Source organism: Alternaria infectoria (assembly GCF_024043175.1).
Source record: "Alternaria infectoria strain BMP 0036 chromosome Unknown scaffold_3, whole genome shotgun sequence".
Taxonomy (NCBI): Eukaryota; Fungi; Ascomycota; class Dothideomycetes; order Pleosporales; family Pleosporaceae; genus Alternaria; species Alternaria infectoria.
The window spans coordinates 1,110,620-1,135,646 of NW_026250692.1; the positions used below are offsets into that span (position 1 = coordinate 1,110,620).

Genomic DNA, 25,027 nt, shown 5'->3' on the forward strand with positions numbered 1-25,027 from the left:
AACGCATCGTTCTACTTTAGAGGGATGAAGCCATCGCATCTCCAAACAAGAATGGAATAAGACATCCGTGACGAAACCAAAGGGTATAAAAATAAGTGGCTAATGTTTCGCAAAGCCAAGAATGTGAATGAAGATCATGAAGTCGTAGATCGAGATTGTTACTGAACAACTGACCCTTCAACGTATTTTTTGTTGCGTGAAATAGCTGGCCAGCGTGGCCTAAATGCAAAGACTCTAACGCTGGAATAGAGAATGAGGGAAACGATCGTTATACATTATGTCGTGAATAGAGCGTCGGAGCGACAGGCTCATGCGAATGCTGCAGACGAGGGCGTTGCTCGGTGGCGGACTTATGATGGTGTTTCAAGCTTTGATCAGCCAAAGCACTCTACACGCTAGGAAGCCAGAAGGAAAGCAAGAACTGTCCCACAAGACGTGACGTATATTTCGTCTGGTTGTCGGCTGAGATGCTGACCTGCTGCCGTTGTTGCAGGAAATCGACTGGATTGTCATTAGCAAGGCCTCTCTCGCAACATCCAAGTAATGCGATGGTATCGACTTACTGTTCTCCTTGACCAACTGCGCAACTTGTCTCACGAAGTTAACACTGCTCGCATCTCCGAAGCCCACCTCCTTTTCCCAGTCGTGATCTGCGTCGCGCATTGGGTTATGCTTGCGGTTGTACTTCCATCGGAATATCTGCTGCACGAAGTGCATCCGCTGATCAATCTCACGACACGCGATATCCGCCTGGCTCTGCGCGTCTCTCAGGTCTAAGCGCTCTGTAGTAGCCTTGGTAGACATGACTAGGTGAATGGTCTTTTGCTGGTCTTCAAGCGCCATGCACATACCTAGCACCGCGACAAAAGCGGCAAGCCATTTATCGCAGCCCTTGGAAGATTTGAAGATTTGCTGAAGCTTGTTCAGAACAGTAGTCTGAATTGAGCGTTGCAGACGAGAGAAGAAGTATTTGAGCTGTCGGTTGGTCATGCGCGGCGATGTGTAGTTCTCGACGTAAGAGTTGTGACCGCTGTACGAGTGCATGCGTGACAGTGTTGCGGCTTTCGTTTCCTCGGCGATGGTGAGTGTGTGTGACATGATGAACGTGACCACGATAAGGCGGAAGATTTCACGGAGTAGCTTTGCCTCGTCGTCCGACTTTGGCTTCACGCGCGTCATCAGCTTGAAGAGCTTCTGTTGGAAGTCATTGTCATCTTCCATCCAGCAAAGCTCGCCAAAGGCGTCGAGGTGATGGTCGACGATCTCGGTGATATACCTGTCGTACTTCTTCTCTTCGTTGTGGTTGATGTGCACCATGCCTAGTGCTGGGCTTTGCTTCTGGATAGCGACTCTCGTGTGTGTGACAGGATCTGTCTTGTACTGGATTTGCACTAGCAACGCGTCGCCACGAGGGATGAACTCGTACACCTTCACTGGCATCCGAGGCATGTTGTCTTGGCCGCATGTCATCATGACGGTTAATTCGACACTTCCCCATTGTTGGATGTACTGAGTCACAAAATGCGTGAGGTTTGCGTCCTCATGCATTTGCGTAACCAGAGAAGGAAGGAAGTATGGCGACAAATCGATGAGCTTCAGCCGATTACATCCAAGGCCGCAATCAGCATTCGGTCGCTGAGATCGCTTGAAGCAACGCTCGCAGATATCGCCCGGCCCACACTTGTCCCTCTGCAAAACACAATGCCAGCATGCCACAATCTTACGCATATCATGCGCTGCTTTGGCAACAGTCGGCTCGAGATGAGTGCCCAACGCTCTGCCACCAGACTTTGCTGCCAGTGCTTTCTGTGCTGCACTCTGCGATGACTCTGGCTCAGGAGATGCATCGAAACTCAGTTCAGGTACAGCGCTGACTGTGGAAAAGTCCATCTTGATAGAAGGTTGGTGTGGTTGCTGTAGCTGCGGCAGTTGTTGCAGATGGGTGTATTGCTGTGTCTGATACTGGTCGAAGATCATCTCAGAGTCTGAATGTTGATAAGATGAGTATACGCCATCGGAGCTCCCCGGACTGGGTGCGGAAGGGCTAACTTCTGGCTGATACGGAGACCTTGGGTGGTAGCCCGTCGATGAGGCCGTCGATGGTGGGGCGGGAAATTGGTTGCTGGTGATGTAAGTATCCGTGAAGAGACTAGATGATGCGTTGTAGTTGACAAAGTTTTGCTGATCGGGTGGTGGTGATGCGCGCGTGAACTGCATCTCTATGGACTGATGAGTCGGAAGTTGTGTTCTTGGCACATGGTCGAACGGACGATGAGGAAGATTTTGGCCTTGGGTGAAGTATAGTTCACCTTGGAATGATGTCGTGGGTTCGCTAGGTGAGATCAGGGAGGAAGGGTCTGTATATTGCGCTGCCCACGAGTCCACATCCACCAGATAGTCCGAGTAATTGATAGGATCGCTCGCAGGGTCGAAAACGACATGGCCGGATCGAGGGACCATTGAGGACCGCGAAGGTGCTTGTCCATTCCAAGGGTCATGGCGAGGTGGCTGGGTAGTGTAGTTCTGATTGTACATGTTGGTTTGAGGATGTGCCGGTGCTACGTGGTGCGATGGTTGGGTCTGCATAGTATACTGCTGTTGATACCGCTGCGTCTCAGCCATTGTAGCGTTAAACGCCGCCTGGACTGCTATGCGGGTGTCAGCGGATATGGCTGAGCTATGTCAAGATGACAAACCTTGATCGCTGAACAACATGCCAGAATCCACCCCGGGTATGGAGTGGTGTGAGCCGTGGGATGACATGGTATTGCCGTTATGGTGGTAGTTAGGCGTGTAATCGATCATGTCTCCCTCAAATGATGAGCCTTCTGGCGTCCTTACAGACGTGGGAGAGGTCGAAGAGCTGTCAATCTCCCATTGCATATACTCGGGTGGCTGGTCTTGGGGCAGTTCCGGTTGTTGCGGCAGACCGCGGCTCACAGGCGGTGGGGTCGCAAGCGGGCCAGGCGAGAGTCCAGTATGGTTGATCAGGGAATCTGTTGGTGTTTTCGAGCGCCGGCTGTCATATTGACCATAGACAAATGCATGCGGATCGATGAAAAGCGGCTGGTCCTGGTAGGTCTGGTAGTGCTGTGAGTATGTCGACATGATGCGCAAGTGGCGGCCGGGGCCAGACAGAAGTTAGGGTCTTCCTAGACCTTGCGCATCAGACGGCTATGAGAATCCTGTTGTGGGATGATGACCCAGCGCTCGAGCCACGGACTGGAGATGGTGAAGACGGGAAGACAACGGCTCGTACCCGGGCAGAACAGCGATGCGCAACAGGGAACGGCACGCGCGAAGGGTCTGACCAGAATGGGGGACGTCCAACACTACTCGAGGAGGACGCGCAAGAAGAATCTGTCTCAGAGCGGCTGATTGTCAGAAGTTCAGATGGCGATTAGTCTGGTGGCATTCCCGCCCATCTTACGCTGCCCCGCGAGGACCGGTGAAGGACAACCGGCAAATGCAAGCTATTGGCTTAGCTGCATGCATCCGCACAGCTTTTAGATCGCACCAAACCACAACCAACATTCGCGCTGCCTTCGCGCTGCGCTGCAAATCACCGATGGTTTGAGGTCGAGATTCTGTCGCCAAAGTGGCTGGTCGCGTCCCATTTTGCACGTTTTGGTCGCGATTTTTGCTCGTCGCGGGAGCCATGTCCTGAAACACATGGAGTCGTCCCCAGCCGCCTCGATGTGCCTCAGGCATGACTTATGCAATGCACAGCCTGCGCCTTGTTCGCTAAGCCATACCTCATCAAATGCAGCCTTGGGGGGACGAATGAAGGTCGCACTGAAGGGGACGGCTGGTTGAGCAACTGCAAATTACGATCTAGTGCGGCTCTGCGATGTTGACCGGTAGACGAGCTGCCAGCTCATGCTGCGGGCAGTGACATATGTGCGGGCGCGCAACCCAATCGTTTCCGTCCGGCAATAGGTCATACCGTTGTTTCCACCCGGTTGCGCGCATCCATGGGATGTGAGCGTTCTGTGTAAGAGGGCTTGTCGAATGCCAGCGCACAGTGGCGGACGGTAAGGTAAGCCGGATCATGTGGCGGCTGTCGCGCGTCATGTGTCGCTCGACGTCGTTGGCTTGCGTCTCTGGCAGAAGTGCGCTATGTGAAAGACGGAGGGGTGGCAGCAGTGTGAAGCCAGAGCTGGCACGAAGAACGTCTTTGATCATCGTTCAGGTTTGCTGCTTTGCGCGCGCTCGTAGACCTGGCAGGCGCCATCGTGTCCTGCCTCCAATCGACCTGGGCAGACACTATGCCCACTCCAGCCTAGGGCGCAGCACTGTGAGGAGCACGATTTTCGTACAGCCGGGTTTGGCCACGAGACAGCACCACCGCGCCTACTGTGGCGCAGTTTGATTCTTATCGTCGTTACGTTCAATCTGACCTTCCGACTAATTGTGCACCTTGCTCGGATCCCACAGTGAGTTCGAGCGACCGCGGTGTGCAACCGGCGCCACTTGCCGGGTGGCTGCTGCTTCACTTATTCTGTTCGAGACAATCAACAAGGCGCTTGAAAAGCGCTCAACCCAGGAAACCCTCGGTCGACGGTGCTACCACATTGCATTGTGTGACGTCATGAGAGTATGATGCTGGGTAACAGGGCAGTCGGTAAGCAGGAGAGACACTGGATATGAATTTTCGCGACAACGTGCAAATGTTCAAGCACACTCTAATCTTGTGGAAAGTCGTGACATACAGCACAGGCCGGGCCATGTCGCACCTAGTTGCCACGAGGCTGTGCGTATCGCAGCAACTCCTCATCCTTCAGCAACCGATCGTGGCATCCTTTCTCCAAACACACGCATACCTCGATACCTTCGTCAACAGCATTCGCCTTGACACCGGCCCTGCTCGGGTACACGAAAACATAGCCTTCGAATTGAGGATCGGGAAAGCGAATGGCTCTCGCGACACCGAAACCAAAATCATGTTTCTGGTACACATTCATGCCTTGCCAACTCGTACCTGCCAGGTCCATGCCTAGGAAGGAACTCATGTTGATGTTGATCCACCGCCTATCGTTGAGCCCCGCGATCCACTCGGGAAGCTCAGCGACGTATTGCGGAGTGATTGTCTTGATCGAGTTCCGCACTCTTTGCGCAATGCTGGGAAGGTTGTCTTCAGCAAGAAGTTCAAATATCTTGATCGGCTCGGTGCGGGGAAGCGCAACCGCATTGCCCATCATCGTTTCCGGCAGAGGCGGGTCCAACACCTTTCGTGTATTGAGTGCATGGACTAGGATGACCTCCTTGCCAAGATCAGGGTGGAGAAGCTCAAGCTTGGACCGTGTGATACTCTTCCAGAGGATGGACATGATTGCATCGTAAGTCGAGATCCAACTGTCTCCTGTCTTTGTCATGGCTCGAGACTTGAGTTCCTCCGTCTTACTCTTAGGAAAATGCCACATTCGAATAGCCAACTCGGGCATCTTGAAGTCGGCTGGCGGTGGAGGAGGCGGACCCCCGCCATCCTTAAGTACGGGGAACTTGTGGTCGAGTTCCTTCCACCGCGCAGCATCTGGCTTCTTTGCACTGAGACGCGATCGGTCCATCGTTTCCTTGGGGACTACCTGGAAGGAAGTTCCATTGGCCACCGCTGCAGAGTTCTGCGCCCAAGTGGTAAGGAAGCCGTCGCATCCCGGGCCGTCGGAACAGTTGTGATGGATAGCAACACCGAGGACGAGACCGCCTTTGATGAAATTTATCTGAAACGTAGAAATGAGGAGATCGTCTTCCTGATTGTCCCCAAGCGGCGAGAACAGTTGTTTCTCTGTCACCGCCTTGGGCAACAACCTGTGTCCCTTGAACGTCGCGGCTGGGAAATCGGTCCTATCCAGCTCTTCAAACGAAGGAAACGTTTCCTCCAGGTTCTGCACAAACAGACTGACTTCGCTGTCCTTTTTCTTCGTCACCCACAGCCGTCCATTGTCCGCGTCCATCTTCAAGCCGCCGGCGAGAATTGGGAACTGGCTCAATGTGACTTCGAGACCCTTGGCCATGCTATCCACGACCTTGGCCTTTTCAACATGTGGCGCGAGCTGGAACACCTCCACTATCTGCACATAGATCTTCGGCATGGTGTGGTCCATATCGGAGAGAGCGAAGTCCTCCTCTGCAGGAGCGCTCTCCCAACCTGCTGGGCGGATCCTAAGCTCTTTCGCGGACATGCTGCTTGCTGGGGTAAAACGTGGTTGAGGCCGAGAAGCTCCAGAAAAATGCAATGAATAAGAGACAGAAGGATTTCGCTTAAAACCACGACCCTTGAGGACGGAGAATTTCAGCAGCTGATCATGTCAAAGCCCCGACGTTGCGCGCCTTGCACTGTGGAGATGGCAAGGTTCATTTTAACCAGTGCGCCAATCATGAACTGTTTGTGAGGCGTTACTTCGGTCGGAAAACCTGCAGTTCTACATCCGATAAAGTGCCGTTCCTGACTCACTCTTGTACGGTCTCGCCAGGACAGTCTAATGTCTCGCAGGAAGCATGGTGAGTGCGTGCGGAATCTAGGCGCGGCAAGCGGCAACGGCGCGGCGCGAGCTTGAATGAAAGCATATCTCACCTCATGCAGACTTCCGTGGAGTCCAACCCCAGATTTTGACTAGGGCAATGCACAATACTTCCGAAGTATTCGCGTTCCACTACCCACATACCATTTGCGCATACATAAGGAGACAAGTATAAAGTCTACTTCTAGTTGATCAGGACACAACAGCGCATTACAGTCAAGCCTTAAGGGTAGCTCGCGGACTGCCTATAACGTAAGTCGCGATAGGGAGATAACATCAGTTTTGAAGAACACCGTGGTAATGCCACCGCTTATCACACTGCGTCACGCCGCACGTTCGTGCCCAAAGGGGTCTCCTCATCAGGACCGAATGTCGCTACCGCATGTTTGGACCGTTGGCAACCCACACCCGATACTCGTCCTAGTAACGAGTCGCGAACTTCAACGACATAGGGCCGACTTCATGACAAGGATCGGGAGCGCTTCTTCATGCCGACTCACGCAGCGTTTCATTGGGCACATGCTGCAAAAATCAAATGGTTCCTGCGTCGCGTATAGCGACACATACCTTTCCCCGTTTTGTAAGGGGTTACTCTTTACTCACTCGCAGCACTTCGACTTATTGCGGCCGGACGAAACACTCGCGATCTTTTGGTATTTGTTGAGAAGAAGTGCATACCGTTTGGAGTTTTCACGTACTGTTCACTGCCCACTATGGAGTTCGTCCGAAGAGCCGGAGATAATGTGAATTTGGTGGTGTACGATAACATTCAGCCCATTGTTTGGATCACCACAGTTCCATTCTTCATAATGGGCTTGATATCATCTGCTATCCGGCTTTACACTCGAGCTTTTATACGAAAGCCTTTTGGTACAGACGACTGGTTCATGCTGGTTGGAACTGTGAGTGTTAAACCTACCCTGTTTCTGAGCCGCGCTGTGACTGACCCAGAGACAGATTTTGTTCATCGGGCAGCAGTATATCGCTTGGATGTGGACCATCTTAGGCGGTGGACTGTAAGTTTGACACTTTCTGGAGGGAAGTTTTCCAACTGTTTTTCTAGGCACGTTACCGACCCTCGTGTTAAGCCTGAAAACCTCAAGAAAATCAGCACTGTACGTTATGGCAGTCTTACGTGCAGTGCGCGCTTTCGTTCGCTTGGTCATACATATTAACACATAAGGCAGTATCTCTTCGCAGAAGAGTTCTACTATCTTCTTCTACAGTTCTTCATAAAGATGTCGTTCCTCTTCTTCTATCGCCGCACACTCGAGGTCACACCAGGTTTTAGGATCGCGGTTATAACCACTATGATCCTGGTCGGCTTGCAGACAGGCGGCACATGGATTTTCTACGGCCTGCAATGTATCCCCATCCAAGCCTTTTTCACCCCAGAACTTTATCCGAACGCTGTCTGCATTTCCTCTGGTCTATCATACTACTTGCCCTCCGTTGCTGTAAGTCGCTCGTCACCTGTCAGACTACTCTCCACTGACACTATGCAGAACGTCTTCATGGACGTAGTGATTTACCTCCTCCCGATCTACCCTCTGTGGAACGTACAAACTACGGTCCGCCGCCGAATCGGTCTGATGTGCGTCTTTACCCTTGGAGGCTGCACGATTATGATTTCGCTTCTTCGCTTCATCGTCCTGTGGCAACTCGCAAACACGAAAGATGTGTCGTACATCTTCGGCTCCGTCACGATCGTCACGTCTATCGAATTCGCGGTAGCGATCATCACCGCCAATATGCCTGGAATGTACGGCTTCTACCGCGCAAGGGTATCGAGAAAAGAGCAGAGTTCCACTGAGGGATACCACTTTGGCATTGCTACCCCTGGATCCAAGGGCCGTTCTTTAGGGAACGCTAGTCGTGTGACAAAAGGTAGCAAACTGAGCACTCATGGCGAGGAAGATGATGTAAGAACAGGGAGCCAGGACGAGCTGTACCCAATGAGCAATCTCGGCGAGAGCGAAGAGGAGCAGAATATACGCGTCACTACGAAGGTCATAGTCGAAGGGGAAGATCCCAAGAGATTGCCCAGGAGTAGTCTCAGAAGCCTCAGAAAGGGACATTGATGGTGGCGATTATGGTCCCTTCTCAACTACGTGTAGCGAGCTGAGAGGCAAGATGGTGGCAGTGATTATGGCTATGCATTATACCCAAACATACGAAGATGTACACGCTTGTGGATTGGTAGCAAGTTTACTCCAGCATTGTTCAGCGTTGGCGCCTGGGGCGCTCTTTTTAAATTTAACACAGAGAACCAGCATACATAGCGAACGGCGTTTATTTGCTCGGAGAAGACTTGCCACAGGATGTCAAATACGACTCGATGTCCGAAATTCGCGCTAGATCATCGGCGTCGAGAACTCCGCACTGCGTGTCAGCAGTCCTTCACATATCCGATACGAGTAATCCAGTGTCGCTCATCGCTCAATCTTTACCTGTACTCAATCAGCCTGTTCACGCAGGAATCAGCGAACACCTCCAGAGCGGATTCTAATGAATGCACCTGATGACTGCCCAGGTGAGTGTTCTGCAATTTGTGTGGCTGATGACATTGTTTCACTCCGAATATTCCGTGTCATTAGCTGTTTCCAGTAAGAATCATGTACATCACCAGTAGGCTCCCGCTTATCAGCAACCTCATCCAATGGCGAGAGAGACTATGGGGCGTGAAGCGATGTGATCTAGACCTACTTGGGATTAGCAAGCTGCGGGGCTGTTTCGCCGGAACATTGAAGGATTACTCCGACGAGGTTCTGCTTCTGTATGTAGGAGCTACGTAAGTTTAGGTGCGGAACAGTTCTTTCGCACTAATCTTACACTATTCGGAGAATCATCTAGTATGCTGCGAAGGAATGGAAAGCCCAGGTTGGTGAATTCGACAGTCAGATACCCACGGTTGGCTAATCGTGACGTGCAGGTCGTGCGAACCATGTCGCATATCGAAAATCAAGTGCGACCATGCCACGCCCACATGCTCAAAGTGCCAGACTCGTGGGATGACAGAACATTGCTTTTACCATCCTAACCCAATGACGAAGCCTGCTGGCACTCCTCGCAAGAAACCAGAGCCGCGTCGTCGCCGGTTGGATGCGCAGGCTATAAATCCGTCATCCAGTCAGGGAAGGTTGACGCCGTTGACCCTAAGTCCACCAACTTTGAGGAATGATGCGGGAATTGGGCCATGGCCTACTCCTCCAGAGTCTGCTACTAGAACAACACAAAGCGGACCCGACCCATCCCGGAACTTCTTCTTGGGCTCTACTAGTTATGCCGCTGTCTTCACAGAAGAGCAGCCCTTACCAGACACAGTACATGAACAGCCATCCGAAAGCCCGAGCACAGCCCCTTTCGTGTCAAATAGAGGCATGGCACACCGCCATTGCCAGTTCTCTCTAGGAGATACGATAGTCTCTACGCTTCAGCCATTTTCCTTCTATGAAAGGTCTCTTCATATGTATTTCGAATCGCACAAGGGTAAAATCTCTCAGGTACACACTGCGTATGAGATACAAACTGACTTAGTACATCAAAATTCTAGATCCAGCCCTCCCTGGTCCCCTTATTCTTTCCGCGTTGCCACAACTGCGCATAGACTTAGAACAACTCCAAGCTGCTGGTAATCACGCACACCTGCTCTACGCCGAGATGACAAGGAATTCCGCTCGCCCAATGAAAATACCTTCAGATATGCGTCCGTCAGAGTTTCACACTCTCTTCACAGGCAAAAATCTGAGATGGGAGATTTTGGGCTTGATCATGGCGATTGCCGGCTCTAGTGCCCAGTTCACATCGCCTAACGACCCCCTCTTCACATTAGAAGATGGCAAGCAGATGAATAGAGAGGAGTTCATCGAGGACATAATGCATGCAACCAATACGTGTATCAACATCTGCCAAACACATGGCGCTGTCAATGAGCGTACGTATCATTCCTACGCAGACTTACTGTACACATTTTGATGGAAGCAGTCATGGTATGTCTCGTTTACATCAACCTGATGGTAGTCAGTAGCTTCTACGGGGACAACCGTACGTCACCCCTACATCCAGAAGACTAAATTACGATCGCTGACTCTCCAGATCATGCTACTTGGAGGCGCATGGGCGACAGTGTATCCGCGCTCTACGCTGCGGGAATCCACTGCGAGGCTTGCAACGTAGACGGTAGCAACGCAGAACCATTCTTCATGCGCGAATTTAGGAGACGACTCTACGCGGCGATATATTACGGCGACAAGACACTAGCGGTGTTCTACGGAAGGCCTCCAATGATGGGCTGGAGATACAGTGACCGCAAGATGTTGTTGGACATTAGCGATCGCGCTATGGCCTCGGACGATACTGAAGTACTCAATGCTGAGCTCTCGAAGCTCGACAGCGACGGTTGGAATACCGAATGTCATCTGCACCCTACTACTTTCGGTAGAATGCGATGCCAACTTGCTGTGTTCAAAGAGAGATTGTTAGAGCAAAGTCTTGCAGGCGAAAAGGATAGCGAAGTGGTGCGGAATGTCGAGTACGTCTAGAATTCCCATCCCTTTTTCACCCTCATCTAACAAGAGCAGAGCAATATCTGCCGAATGCGCCGAATGGTGGAGCTCATTACCGACTCACCTTCGCTATGATACATATACCGAAGAAGCTGCTTGGGTAGACCGCGGTCCTGGTCTGGCCATGCGACTGGTCGCCTACTACCTGGATTACCTGCACGTACATTTCCAAACACAACGCCTCCTTCATCGGATAACGCAACAAGCTCTGCCGGCATTGTTGGAAGTGTCTCTGAAGCTACTGGTGTCCTCACTCGTGGCTTCTAAGCCGCAAAACCGCATATACGAAACTCGTCGCCATTTCCCCACTGTCATTTTATTCTACTGTTCCCCAGCTGCTGGTGTGTTGGCACTAGAGCTGCGGAGATGTACAATTGAGGGCGTACCACTACCTAGCACAGTCTCCCGGGCCGACCTAATCCGTAACCTTTCCGTGTTGACTTCATGTTTGGAATGGAGCGTTCTTCCCGGCGACGGCAATCTCAAGCTTTGCAACGAGCTCAACAAAATGCTCGCGCTGGTACTAGATGAGGTCCTCAACTACGAACCTCCATCCAAAGGCACACTAGATGCCGGTGACGATACCGTAGCTAATCTGACCGGGATGGGGCAGGGATTCTTCGACATGCCCATGACCGAGGGGCTGGAACCTATACCGACAGAGTCCTCCGACTTTCTGAACTGGCTAGACAATGCAACGTGGAATAATGCGGTAAGCTGAAGAGTCACATGCAGAAAGAATTTGCTGACCAATCCAGGACTTGTTCTGAGTGTAATCAATTGTATTGACAGGACTGCAAAGCCTCGGCCAACTAAAACAAACCATCCAACGCCTCATACCCGAAACCCGGTATATTATGGAAATCCGACACAATGTACGCCTCAAACCGCTCTTCCAGCAACATCATTCCCAGAATCTAAGCATGCGAACTATTCCACGCATCATTCCGAACCCCAAATCCGGCAATCTGACTCCTCTAAAGGCGGTGAATCGTTCAGAGCCCGGAAAAGTACGCCGCTCTCGCAGCAGCTCTATTCTCACACTCATCGACTTTCTTTTGCGCTTCGTTGCTCGACTGCGACGTCGCTTCAGGAGCTGCTATCTGTATTAGCTAGAGTTCCAATTCATCAAAGGATGTATGAACATACGCTTTCGGTTCAGCAACTTTGCCAGAATACTTTTCGACGTTGATTTCGTTGAGATTAGAGAGTTCGCATCGGAAGATGAGTATGGCGGTGGTGCAGTGGTAGAATAGCGTGGCAGATCGCTTGGTGAGGTGGTGTTGGATTGAGAAGACATTGTGGTGGTACTTCGGTAGCAGTGACAAGTAGATGTCGTATTGATAGTGCTTGGAGATATTGAGAGGGCTGAGACAGTTGACTTAATGTATGCGGCTGCTCTCGTTGACAAGTATGACTCTGCCATTGATGTTCCACATGTCTTCTTATATGCAGACTCGTCATATCACTACCGATCAGCTCGGAGACCCTATCAGGTTCGTCATTGCCCTTTCCAGCTGCTTCGGAATTCAACTTGACTCTTCCCCACTCAGCACAAGCCATGAACTGCATGCCTTACACATTCGGTGCAGCCCTCGGAGTACCTACTTGGCGGGCTTTGGTAAGCGAGTGCAAGCATCGTGGTGTCAGCGCTAGGCAACAGTGTTAGGCGTCCAATGCCGAATCGCGGCACTGAAGAACGTTGCATGCACAGATGTCAGGATACACGCGTCAGGTGTGTTTTGCAAAGTCTGACTGGTTTTCTTGATCTGGATTGTCTTTTTTTGTTTGCATGTATCCTTATGGCTGCATGGTGACTGAGAATCTTCGGAATGAAAATAGTGCCGATGATTTTGCCGGCAGGTTGGAGAGGGTTAGCTTGACGTGTTTGCTCCGATGGAAAGGGCGGAGTCTAGAAGCCCATGACATTCAAAGGGCACATGCGACCAAATGAGTCAGATCCAGGCATGTTAATGTTGACAATGTTCTTGGATGCGATAAATGCGATGGAGCTGTGGGAGGGCGTTTTCCCTATCACGCAGACTTTGATTCCACCTAGGCGGCTACAACGAATGTCATTTGTTGAATGCAACAGGTTTTGGCGCCTGTGTCAACTGCAAAGTATTTACACGAAGTTTCTACGGGCCTCCCTTGGACTGCATTCAAGCTAATCAGACACACTGCGAGTAGTAATCACCTCCGGCCTTGCAGGTAAGTCCTGAAGCACCTACACAGCGTTAGTAAAGCCTTATTTGCACGTTTTCTCAGCTCATCCGACTTACAAGTTTTGCATCCAGTGAAACCATTTCCGCCGCATTGGCCGTACCTTGCAACAGAGCAAGCGCCAGAACCACCTCCATTCGTTGGCACAGCGGCGGCAGAGGTGGCTACCGCTGACGTCCTCATCGTGGTTGCAGTAGCTGTAGCAACTGGCGCTCCACCAGTAGCAGTGACAGCTGATCCAGCACTACCAGCAACGGCTTCTGTACCACCCGCGATGACTGCCGGACCGGGAGCGACGTACGAAGCGAGGTTCTGGTAGATGTTGATTTGGATACCGGGGTCGGTAGCCTTGTATGCTCCAGGGAACGATACGCCAGCGGGTGAAGAAGATCCACTACCAGTGACAGTGATCTGGTAGCAGGTGATGTAGAATTGGGCGCCGTTGGCACTACCTGCAGCATGTAGCGCAATAGCCTCCGCTCTCAGTAGATAATCTCCAGGGGCCAGGTTGGTGGGAATCTTCACATCCATCTTTCCACAGTTCTTGTTCAGATCCTTAGTACCCCAGTAATCATCCGAACCGCCACCGCCACCGCTGTTCTTCGCCCATGTATCCTGGAAGACCTTGAAGAAGGGGGTCGAACCATCCGCTGTGGATGCGTCTGCAACCTTGGACATGTAGACCAGAACGGGGCCGTAGTGGGCTCCGCCGATGGCTTCGTTAGCGCATGAGCGGTCGCCGTTCTGCTGGTGCATCTCTACGGTGACGGTACCACCGGCAGGAACGCTGCATTTCGAGGCTGCTGGACCGCGGTTGGCGTTGCAGCGGATGTCGTTGCTTGCTACTGAGGTGACGGGGCTGTTGCCATTGGGTAATCTTGCGCACGTCGACTGGTGGATGGATGTCAGCGGTTGATACAAGACACTTGGGGGTACTTATCTGATCTACACCGTTTACCCAAAGCTGCTGAAAAGTGGCATGAGAGGCTACCTGTGTCGCGAAGGCAGCAACGCCGGTCAAGATGATTGCACTCTTCATGATAAATGCTCTGCCGATGATCGTTGGATGAAATGAACGCAAGTGTTGTGACTGTTCTGGGATGGTATCGAATTGAATACCTACTTATCGTCTCTTTATACTTGCCTCTGTATCCCCTAAGAAGTATACAACATGCTCGCTTACAGGTGGAGTGTAGCCCACGGTATCGATCTAGGCGACTACACCCCAAGAGGCAACATTCTAGAGTATGGCATCGTCGTGTGACTTGCGATTATATGAAAGCAAAGCTTGTCAGTGCCGTAACCCGGGTTCAGTTTTCCACGTGTAACGTCCTGCAGGTGGTGTGGAAATTAATCAGTGCGCCAAAGGCAGCCATTCAGTGTTGACTACACCGAAACTGGGCTCTAGATTCGTTTGACAGGTATGCTTTTGGGGGTGTCGTGCAGGCTTGCTTGCATATAATGCGTGTGCTACGAGCCACCGGATAAAGCTCCCGTCGGTTCGGTTGGGCGCAAGTCTTGTGAACGTATGGTAGCTTCTTCTTCGCATCTCTGCGGTTCGGGATCGAGAATCTCAACACTCGTAACGCGTATGTGCTGATTGGCAGTGGTAACCATGCTGTTCCTGTGGATTGCAGCCCCAACACCTTCGGCAACTGAACGTTCGATTTTCACATTGAATTCGCGAGACCGTGATCTAGGGCGATCGGGCGAGACATCCAGGTCTTAGGGCGACGAGTTATCGAAAGCAATCTGTTTAGATGAAATTCGAGAAGCGACGCGTGCCGCGTTTGCGCATTTCCCAGATCCGGTTCTTCGGTTAGAAAGCTTGTTTTTCTCCTCTTCCCAATATGGCGTCGGAGGTGATAGAAGGCTTAAGTCCAGATGAAGTGGCCGCCTGAGAAGTACGTGCTCGAGTTGCAGTAGGTAGAGTGATGGGTCGGCACCTGGCTGGCTGTTGCCGATGTGGGGACGGCTAGCACGTTTGGGGCAGGGGCCCCGGGGGCGCGCACGACGCACACGAACCTCCCTCGTTCCTTCATCGACGCACATCTTTGGTCGACCATGGTGTATCTCTTGATACAAATTTCGATGCGTGTGCCGTTAATCCTAGTCGTTATCGTCGATTGATCATCTTTCGACGTAGCAAAGTGCACTCTTTCGCATCTGTTGCCATCTGCGTGAGTACATTTTTCTTCATTCACGTAGGTCGACCTCGTCGTACTCTATTCATGCCTCAATCTCTTATATGTGTTGGGTTGTGGTCTCTCCGATGTCTTTGTTGCTACATCATCCACCCTATTGATGCCCACGTGAGTATATCAGCAACCTTTGTCTCTCCTCTCAAGCCATCCTTTCGTCATGATCATAGCCTTGTCATCCTTCAGTCTTCACCATCTTTCTCTTCGTCAAACCTCTCGCTTCCCACAGGCCACACACGCACAGCCCGCCTTCACCCAGCAAAATAGCAAACGCCCACACTCACCTTCACCTCGCCTCCCCACCAGTCCAGCCATCTCCCTCCACCGCCTATTTTATACAGAGTATACCACGAACTCTCTCTCGCTATATAGTCCTAGATCTTCTACGTCCCTCCATCGACTCGGGATGGAAGACCTGATGATCGGCCGGAAACGTGCAGCATAGCAAAGGAGTGGGTAAGACCACCGCCAACGCTGGGTCGCTCCCAGCTATGTTGGAAGCCGCGGGTTCGAGTCGTGATAAAACCACTTCTACACTCCCCAAGGCGGCGTCCTGGCATGGCATCTTCGGAGCATGCCAGGATGCCGACTTGGGGAGTGTAGCGGAGTTTTCACCAGACACTTAATACCTCAAGGGTGTCTGTTCTTTTTTGCTCTTGCCTATGTCATTTTATGCCTTCTTTCACTTGTAATAGCGGAGAAAACATCTGTGCTAAGATAGGAACACAATGCCAATTAGGTGCTCCGTGCATTAGTCTTAACGTAGGTATGTTGTCTACGTATCCTAAAAGCTAAGCATATGTAGCAATCTACTTATCACTTCATAATATATACTAGAAGATAAGTCAACAACAGCGTTCTGTTATTGGATAAGTTATAGATATAGCACATAGTTATTAATTGCAGATTAATAAATAAACAATATCAAGATAATACAAGGAGAATGGGAGGTTATCTTGAACATGTTCGGTCATTGATCATGTAGATGAATTCTTAGTCTTCAGTAGCATGAGGTATGCTACTTATACATCCGCTTGGTGTTTTGAAGTCATCAAATTCGTGAAGATACCGCACCCCAAGTCTATACATCACACCTTCTTAGTCCCTCTTGAGAGGTGTGAAGGTCTCGGCTATGCCCTCGTTTGTAATGATCATCATCTGAAGGCCATCACCAACCTCAATGTGCCTCTCCACGGCGCTCGTGAAGGCGTCCCGTACCAGGTCCTCGACGTGATCCCGCGGTAGCGGTTGTGCTTGCTTCGACTTGAGTTCGTGGCCTGTTCCGCTGCCTGGCTCGTACATGTTCTTGAAGTTGACCTGGTTGTCCAAGAAAGGCATAATGAGAGATGCCGCAGCACCAGCCGCCCTGCACTGCTCCCTCTCGTAGCTGCCGACCGGGTCGTAGGAGTACAGCGCACCCTTGCCCTCCTCGTCCAGACCAGCCAGGATGGCATGTACGTAGTAGGGGAAGAAGCGCTTGTTGTAGAGGATGTGGCTGAGTCGTTGTGCGCAGGCGGAGACGGTCATGGGCTTTCCGTGCTGGTACTTGTACATCTTGACGATGGTGTCGAGACGCTCCTTCAGCGCATCACCGTCGGCGGCGAAACCGACCACTGACAGCACTATCCTGGCACCCTTGTTCTCTGGTCCCTCGCCGCCGATCTTGAAGAGCTTGGGTGCGTATCGTGTGTTGATGTTGTAGCCGGAAGTCGAGCGTGTGTCGCCTGCGAGGATGGCGAAGTCGGCGCCGGAGATGCCCAGTGTTGAGCCACCGTTGTCCGTGTAGCTGCATTGTGTTAGCGGTGCGTATGTTCAGCATGGCGAGCCAGCGTACGGGTAGAAGCCATGTTGCCGCTCGCCTGACGGAACAGTTGTGGGGGTCTGCTTGAACGAATAGCCTGGGCCGCCTTGCGGAGGTGCACCGGTGTAGAGGGCAGCCATCGTCGAGTTTTGGAGAAGCGGATTCGGGCGGGGTTGCAGAGGTACAGTCGGTATCGGAAGGGGGGTGGGCTGTTGCGACGCTTCTGTTTGTTGGTGCTGTAGCTCTGGAGTTACGCAGCTCGAATGCCTGGAGCTTCCGCGCGCTAGTGTCTTGGCGCCCATGTAGTGAGAGCATGCATTTACCGTCTGTGGCGGGCATGCACAGCAAGCGTCTGGATCAAATGTCTTGGGGTGTACTTCATTTTGGTTGTGCGAACGCCGCATTCACAGTATTACTACAAGTCTTCTCAGTCTGTGCTATCTTCTCCCCTCACCTTCTCTCTCTAGACCTTGATCGTCTCCTCTTCGGCGACCTTGACCTGCTCTCTACTTTGCTCTTTGTGCCCTGATCGTCCTTTCCTCTATGTTCCAATTCCTTGCGCTTTCCCGTAGCAGAGCTTGACGCCGCGCCCGTTCCACTCGACGCGCCAGTCTTGGACGCGGACACAAACTCGAGAGCTTCTCTCGGTGCCTTGGATTTCTCTTGTTCTTTGGTCTTTGCGATGCGCTTCTGTGAAGCCCTCAATTCCTCGACATAGGCCCACTCTGGGAAGACTGCCGGTATCGCGACATCTTGTGGCAGTGTAGATGCATATGCGTCTTCTTCGCTGATTCCCGCAAAGCCCATCAGCTTCCGCATGTGTCCCGGATCGCGTAGCACGGACGAGCCTTCCAGGCGCTGGTTGAAATGCTGGCCCTTCTTCTTGAGCTCTAGAAATTGCGCGAACTTCTTCGTCGCTTTCTGTGGTGGTGATCCCGGCGGAGAAGGCGGTATATCGAAGTTCGGTACGGTAGGTAGAGTAAGGTTCTGAATCAGGGCACGTGTAGCTGTGTGTGGTGAGCCTGGCGCGGCTTCATTCGCGTTGGCATCGTCCTCTGGAGGCGGCGAAACTGTCGGACCTTGCGCAGGGCCGCTCACCGGACCCGACGATGTAGGCGGCTGTTCGAGAGGCGCGGGAGCGGAGAGAGGCGCTGGGGTAGGCGCGACAGCTGCAGGAATGCTGGTCAACTCTATATTAGTAGCGATCCGAGCCCTCTGCACAGATTTGCGGGTCTCACCTCTGGCTTGGTCGCGGGCACGACATCCTCGTCGTCACTGTCTGGGTAGTCGATTCCGAGCATTGTGAGTGCGCAATGCTGGTGGACGATGCTCTCGGATTGACCTCAATATGCGGAGCTTGGGCCAGCTCCATGTCTTGGCGGGCGAGCTGCGCAACCACCGACTGCCTGACGAGCGTCGTGACAACAACAACCTCACCTCTGAGCCCACTGCGACATAGCACTCTCTCCGAATCCCGAACAACACCGTCTCTGCAGTTCTGCATTTCAGTCGCCTCTTCCACCATGAACCACCTGCCACAAGCTTGGGGTCGTGTATGTCTTCCGCCCGCCTCCAACAGCAACAGTACTAATGCATCGTAGCCCAGAGACGATGTATACGGCGCCTACGACCCTTCGCACTTCTCCGCTGCCGGCCCCAACCAGCACACCCAGAGCCCGATCGTCACGGGTACCTCAGTACTGGCGGCCAAGTTCAAGGACGGCGTAGTCATCGCCGCCGACAACCTGGGTATGGCACACTACTATAGGCAATGAGGGTCTGGCTGACCATACATGTAGCTTCATACGGCTCCCTCGCTCGCTTCACCGACGTCAAGCGCCTACGAAAGTTCAATGACGAGGTCGTCGTGGGTTTCGGCGGCGATGTTTCCGACATGCAGTACCTGGACCGCCTACTCAACTCGCTCGACATCCGCGAGAACTACTCCTCCTCCGAAAACTCGCTGAACGCCAAGAACCTCCACACCTACCTCGCCAAAGTCATGTACAATCGCCGCTCAAAGTTCGATCCATTGTGGAACCACCTGCTCATCGTGGGCATGGACGGAGACAAGAAGCCCTTCCTCGCAAGCGCAGACCTTCTCGGTACCACCTTTTCATCACCATCGCTGGCCACTGGCTTCGGTGCACATCTCGCTCAGCCAATCCTAAGGACAATATTGCCAGATGAGGCCGCCGTGGAGAACGTCACGAGGGAGCAGGCGGTAGAGAAGATCAAGGAGTGCATGAAGGTTCTCTTCTACAGGGATGCCAGGAGTATGGACAAGTACTCGATTGCCGTCATTACCAAGGACGGCGTCGATCTCGATGAGAACGTGAAGCTGGAGAACCAGAGCTGGGCATTTGCCGACAGGATCAGGGGTTACGGCACCCAGGTTGTGTAGAGGGGAATTGATGTGCAAGACCGAACATAACGATCAAAAGCGCCAGCTCACTGAGTAGCCGAGGCTTGAATGATAGACATGAATGAATGTACCAATACCGGTATGAGTTTGTCCCAGGTCTTCTGCTACTAGTATACTGCATGTCCGCGCATTATTACTAGATTTGGCCATCAAGACTCCATGCACATCGGCACTCAAGAGAGCCAACAAGGTTAGAGCTTCGTAAGCTAGGGCGGGGAAGCTCCGCCCAAGAACAACAAACCTGACGATCAGCACTATGAATTCTACGACTGGTTGTTCCTTATTTACATACTTATGAACGCCTTCGTCGGATCTCATTTACCGCTCCATCTCACGGATTCCCACGCATTTGCATGATGGCCTCTTCACAAACCAAGAGGATAGTATTTACGGGTGGTTCTGGAGTCGCAGGACGCCATGTAATTGAAAAGCTGCTTACCTTCGGCCACGAGATACTCAACGTGGATGCAACGCCTCTGGACAATCCCAATATACACACTCTAAAGGCCGATCTCACAGATGGAGCCCAAGCCTTCAACAGTCTGTCCTGCCACTTCAAGATTAGTGAACCCTTTATGGAGCTAGTCAAGACGCCAGATGCAGTCGTACATTTCGCTGGTACGTATCATCTTGTATCTCATGGATAAACATCCTGCAAATAAGCAGGGACTTAGGGAACATAACCCGACTCTAGCAACAAACTCTCAACAAGACTAACCCGACCCACCCATCAGGCATCCCCCAACCCATGCGCCTCCCCGACAACGAAACCTACCGCATCAACACCCTAAGCTCCTACAATGTCATCGAGGCAGCATGCAAACTCGGCGTCAAGAAGATCATCCTCGCATCCAGCATAACCACCTACGGGATCACCTACGCCGAAGGCAACGTCTCCTACCCGCACTTTCCCCTCACAGAAACCAGTCCCACAAGCCCCATGGACGTCTACGCCACCAGTAAACTCTGCATGGAAACCACGGCCGCCTCCTTCGCCCGCCGCTTTCCCAGCGTAGACATCTACTGCCTGCGCATCTCCGCAGTTATAGAACCTGAAAACCACGCCAAGAAGTTCTCGGCGTATCTGACTCGGCCTCGGGATTTCAAGGTGCATGCGTGGAGTTATACCGATGCGCGCGATTTGGGGAATATGGTGCAGTGTTGTTTGAAGACGGATGGGTTGGGGTTCCAGATTTTCAATGCGGTCAATGATGAGATTACGGTGCCGGAGGAAGAAGGGAGCAGTGAGGAATGGCTGAGGAAGGCTTGTCCTGAGACGGAAGTTTTGGCCGGGTTGAGGGGGAGGGAGAGTCCGGTTTGTAATGCGAAGATGAAGGAGTTGTTGGGGTTTAGGGAGGAGTTTGCGTGGCGGAAGGTTTTGGGTAGAAAAGCATAAGCTTATGCCAGAAGAGAGATTCGACGCCAACGCTATTGGCTAAAGTAGAGCATGAAAGATGACAAGAGGGTTGTGTGTTTAGAGGTGGATCTTTTATGGATTCCAGAGGTATCCCCCGTGACATTCGATGTTGTTAGCACAATGTGAGTTCTAGCAAAGACATCTAAGAAACGACACCAACGGCAGTGCCAAAATCTATATCGATGGTTTGTCCACGCTGGACTACAGAAGAAAGAGGTGAAACTCTTGTTGAACGTCATGATTAGCGGTCCACTGTGGTGAGGGACGACTGCGCTGGGCAGGACGGAGGAAGTAGGCGCAAAGCAAACGTCAACCCATGCAGACCCAGTCTATCTTTACCAGGTCAGAAGCGTCCGGCTCAGTCTCAAACTTCTGGTGCCATTGAAGAGCACAGAGCCTTCTCAACCTCGGACTGCTGGCGCGGCGTTCTTACGCATCTGCGATATTACGCAATATCAGGGTGAAGCCGTCGAGTCGGCAACGTGGCATCATAGCTAGGCAGGTAAGACCGTTCCAACCCGACGTCGTCGTAGCGAAGGCACCATACGGTCTGACCTTAGTACCTCGGTCCTGAGACGACCGCGGGAGGTCGTGGTGTCGGCAAGATCGACGTGCGCTGAACTTTGAAACGCCCGCACCCTGGATTAGGCCCTCAGTGAACTTGGTCTGTGCGCATACGCCTTAGGGGCGCAGCAGACATGCGCTTCGCATATCAAAAGGGTCACAAGGCTCAGACGTCGCGACTAGGCTTTTGCTGTGCCGCGAAAAAGCAATTCCACAGTATGTTGCGCCCCATACCGGCGGTCGGCCTTGCAAGTGCGCTCATCCAAACTATCGACTTCTCCATCAACGCTTTACGCAAAGACCATCCCATCTTCCAGCCTAGCTCACCTTCGACAACACCGCTCGTGGAAAATGCAGCCTTCCTACAAGATATCATACACAATCTCTATCGCCTGACCGACCTAATTGACAACTCTGAGCTCAAAGAGCTGTACGACGAAAAATCAGCAAAGAGCGCAAAAGCAGCCAAGAAACTTAGCGAGGCAGCGCTGCAATTGCTGAAGCATGCTGAGCTAGTCAAGGAATTGACAGCTTCATTCATCGACGCGCTAATCGCGGCGCAAGAGAAGGGAAAGTTTGGTGACCCGCGATGGCCCACTGCGCGCGAAGCATTATTGAACGGCGTGTGGAAGAAGGCCAATGTGACAGGTACAAAGAAGAAGTACCGTGCCCTTCGTCGCGACATTGAGACGAGTTTACTGCTCGCTATGCGCCAGTATCTGGATCAATCCATTGAGACTGGTCTCGCTCTGTTCAGCGGCGACGAAGGCGTACACACGAAGCATTGGGAAAAGTGGCAGAACCAAACCCTCGATATGATCCACAGCAATGATTGGAAAAGCAGCAAGAAGAAGGATGTAGAGGAGTTTTCCAAACAGGTTGATGCGCTCATCCAGGCGGAGAAGGAAGCGTACTTCCGCGCTACCATCTTCGAGAGGCTGTGGTTCGAGGAGATGGATGAAAGGATGAATAGCATCGATAGTTCCGTCGATTTAGGGTTCGAGTGGGTGATGGGAGACGGCTCGAGACAGGTCGGCGGTTTGCTGGAGTGGTTTACTAATACGAGGGGCGAAGAAATATATTGGCTCACCGGTGCGTCTTCATCTCTTACTATCCCGTCTTTCGATCCCTGGATGTCTTCTTACAACGGCTCCAGGTAAACCGGGCTCAGGGAAAACCACTCTGATGAAATATCTCTTCCGCAATCCACTCTTGTTCCCACATCTCGAGGCGTGGTCTGGTCAGAAACCCGGCATCACGTCTGGGTTCTTTCTTTGGAACAATGGGACAGAGCTGCAGAAAAGTTCCATTGGCCTACTGCGAGCCATCATCTACGAAAGCTTACAGGACATGATACTTGGGCCCCTGGAAGAAGACGGGGTCATTATGCAGAACCTGTTCTCCGATCGCTGGAATGCATTCCAATCCTACACTGGTGGCCTACACGAGTTCACTTTTCCGGAACTGAAAGCAGCGTTTGAGAGCTTGGTCGGCGATGCGAACAAGAAATTTCTCTTCATGATCGATGGGCTGGATGAGACGGATGACTATCCGAAGGAGTTGATGGACCTCGTGTTCAGCACTTCGCGGAGAGACAACGTCAAGTTCCTGCTTTCGGCCCGGAGCTCACCAGTCTTCTATTCGGCGTTTGAGAATAAGCCTAGGATGGTACTGGAGGAATACACGAGAGATGATATACAAACATACCTGATCAGAACGTTCGGCGAGGAACCAAAGTTGCATTCGCTAAGAGGGAAGATGGACGGCCAAGAGGAAGAACACATCGTCGGGATGCTCGCTGAAAAGAGCTCAGGAGTGTTCCTGTGGCTGAAACTCGCCACCACGTTTCTCTTCGAAAGTCTAGAGCCCGACTCTGATTTCCTCGTCCTGAAAGATCGCGCGGAGGGGCTTCCCTATCTCCTGGACGATCTGCTCGCCCACATGCTCAGCAAAATGGCTCCAGAGGACGTCGAAGCAGTTGCAAAACTGCACGCCCTCCTCTCACATCAAGACATATGCCCGGCCATCCTGCCTTTCTCCTTTGCCTTCACAGCCGAGACGTCAGCAACACTAGCCGCAGATGTACGGCCCTTGACAGCAGTCGAGATAAATAAGAGAGTCGAAGACATGCAGACCCTCACCCAACAGCGGTGTAAAGGAATGTTAACCATCTTCGACACCACACCACCCGATCAACACGCCAGTACCGAGAGCCTGAGGATAAGCTACACCCACCGCGCGATAAGAGACTACTTCTTTGCATATCCCGGTCTACTCGAAACGAGCTTGAACAACGCATCTGAACAAAGTAACTGGAACGCACCCCAACAATGGGCGAACGCTCATCTTTGGGTCCTCAAAACCCTGTCCTCTTCCACGCCCAAACGCACCAGCAGCAACAGCAACACCAACAGCTCCCGCGCTCCCCCACTCCAAGTCTGGACCCCACTATCCAGTGCCCTAGAAAGCAGCCTCGAACTGCACACAGCCACAAACAAGTTCCCACTAACCTACATCCACGCCGCCTTGACAACCGGCGTCTTCCTTGCCCTAAGAAGCGAAACCGGCCATGATCTGCCCCAGTATCCCTCGTCTACCGCATCAAGCTCCACCTCGACATCGACCTCTACTACCTCCTCCGCCTCAGCATCCACCATTCCAACAACCCTGACAACGCCTCTCGACCTGGCCGTCCTCCTCAACCTAACCGCCTACATCGCACTCAAAGCCAAGGCCACAGACCGCCGAGAAGTCCGACACGCGCTCGATTACAGTCGCGGAATGAGAAAACGGATGGGTGCTGGCGGGGAGCAGGTGTGGTTATTTGGGGAGGGGAGGGAGAGATTGAGGAAGGAGTTTGAGAGGGGGAGACAAGAAGGGGAAGCGCTGTTAGAGTATTATGCCAAGGCAGTGAGGTTTGGAGTTAGTAAGCCGGAGGTTGAGGTGCCGGAGTGGGTGTGAGGAACGCGTGGTTGGGGTGAACCAATGTAGAGTCTTCACGGCTGGCAGGGCTCATGCGTAGTGTTCAACAAAGACGGAAAAGCATTCGTTACAATGATAACAGGTAAATTTGATAATAGCAGGAAATTAAGCTCTTCTACTACAGGAATATAGGATGGCGGGTATCTCGGGGTAGAGAGAGTGTCCGTGTATGTAATGTTTCCTCCCTCTCTCTCTCTGGCTCTCTTCAGCTGCAAGCGTTTTTAACTCGGACAAGATGCAATTCAAGAAAGCACAACGAAAAAAGAAAACACTAAAGTAGCAGAAGCTCGAGTGCAAGAAGATGATATGCTGGGAAACGTATCAAGGA

At 52.2% G+C, this 25,027-nt stretch overlaps 10 protein-coding genes across 10 annotated transcripts; 5 read left to right on the plus strand and 5 right to left on the minus strand.

Annotated features, from left to right (window-relative positions):
- Window positions 1–388: 388 nt before the first annotated feature.
- J4E92_002594 (uncharacterized protein) lies at window positions 389–3,108 on the minus strand (the record flags this gene model as incomplete). Its single annotated transcript, XM_051493997.1, has 3 exons — window positions 389–501; window positions 564–2,648; window positions 2,697–3,108. The coding sequence occupies 3 exons, from the start codon at window positions 3,106–3,108 to the stop codon at window positions 389–391; spliced, it is 2,610 nt and encodes an 869-aa protein (XP_051355676.1).
- A 1,628-nt stretch (window positions 3,109–4,736) lies between these two features.
- J4E92_002595 (uncharacterized protein) lies at window positions 4,737–6,182 on the minus strand (the record flags this gene model as incomplete). Its single annotated transcript, XM_051493998.1, has 1 exon — window positions 4,737–6,182. One exon carries the CDS (start codon window positions 6,180–6,182, stop codon window positions 4,737–4,739), a length of 1,446 nt encoding a protein of 481 aa, XP_051355677.1.
- Window positions 6,183–7,330: 1,148 nt separating this feature from the next.
- Window positions 7,331–8,602, plus strand: J4E92_002596 (uncharacterized protein; the record flags this gene model as incomplete). The annotated part of the gene is made up of 5 exons (XM_051493999.1): window positions 7,331–7,423; window positions 7,479–7,537; window positions 7,585–7,636; window positions 7,709–7,978; window positions 8,027–8,602. The coding sequence occupies 5 exons, from the start codon at window positions 7,331–7,333 to the stop codon at window positions 8,600–8,602; spliced, it is 1,050 nt and encodes a 349-aa protein (XP_051355678.1).
- Window positions 8,603–10,292: 1,690 nt separating this feature from the next.
- On the plus strand, window positions 10,293–11,062 carry J4E92_002597 (uncharacterized protein; the record flags this gene model as incomplete). Its single annotated transcript, XM_051494000.1, has 2 exons — window positions 10,293–10,455; window positions 10,698–11,062. 2 exons carry the CDS (start codon window positions 10,293–10,295, stop codon window positions 11,060–11,062), a joined length of 528 nt encoding a protein of 175 aa, XP_051355679.1.
- A 2,217-nt stretch (window positions 11,063–13,279) lies between these two features.
- Window positions 13,280–14,482, minus strand: J4E92_002598 (uncharacterized protein; the record flags this gene model as incomplete). The annotated part of the gene is made up of 2 exons (XM_051494001.1): window positions 13,280–14,168; window positions 14,478–14,482. The coding sequence occupies 2 exons, from the start codon at window positions 14,480–14,482 to the stop codon at window positions 13,280–13,282; spliced, it is 894 nt and encodes a 297-aa protein (XP_051355680.1).
- A 2,126-nt stretch (window positions 14,483–16,608) lies between these two features.
- On the minus strand, window positions 16,609–17,451 carry J4E92_002599 (uncharacterized protein; the record flags this gene model as incomplete). The annotated part of the gene is made up of 2 exons (XM_051494002.1): window positions 16,609–17,296; window positions 17,345–17,451. The coding sequence occupies 2 exons, from the start codon at window positions 17,449–17,451 to the stop codon at window positions 16,609–16,611; spliced, it is 795 nt and encodes a 264-aa protein (XP_051355681.1).
- Window positions 17,452–17,761: 310 nt separating this feature from the next.
- J4E92_002600 (uncharacterized protein) lies at window positions 17,762–18,612 on the minus strand (the record flags this gene model as incomplete). Its single annotated transcript, XM_051494003.1, has 2 exons — window positions 17,762–18,499; window positions 18,550–18,612. The coding sequence occupies 2 exons, from the start codon at window positions 18,610–18,612 to the stop codon at window positions 17,762–17,764; spliced, it is 801 nt and encodes a 266-aa protein (XP_051355682.1).
- Window positions 18,613–18,834: 222 nt separating this feature from the next.
- On the plus strand, window positions 18,835–19,715 carry J4E92_002601 (uncharacterized protein; the record flags this gene model as incomplete). The annotated part of the gene is made up of 3 exons (XM_051494004.1): window positions 18,835–18,864; window positions 18,913–19,060; window positions 19,111–19,715. 3 exons carry the CDS (start codon window positions 18,835–18,837, stop codon window positions 19,713–19,715), a joined length of 783 nt encoding a protein of 260 aa, XP_051355683.1.
- A 377-nt stretch (window positions 19,716–20,092) lies between these two features.
- J4E92_002602 (putative secondary metabolism biosynthetic enzyme) lies at window positions 20,093–21,132 on the plus strand (the record flags this gene model as incomplete). Its single annotated transcript, XM_051494005.1, has 2 exons — window positions 20,093–20,354; window positions 20,471–21,132. 2 exons carry the CDS (start codon window positions 20,093–20,095, stop codon window positions 21,130–21,132), a joined length of 924 nt encoding a protein of 307 aa, XP_051355684.1.
- A 719-nt stretch (window positions 21,133–21,851) lies between these two features.
- Window positions 21,852–24,678, plus strand: J4E92_002603 (uncharacterized protein; the record flags this gene model as incomplete). Its single annotated transcript, XM_051494006.1, has 2 exons — window positions 21,852–22,809; window positions 22,874–24,678. 2 exons carry the CDS (start codon window positions 21,852–21,854, stop codon window positions 24,676–24,678), a joined length of 2,763 nt encoding a protein of 920 aa, XP_051355685.1.
- Window positions 24,679–25,027: the final 349 nt, after the last annotated feature.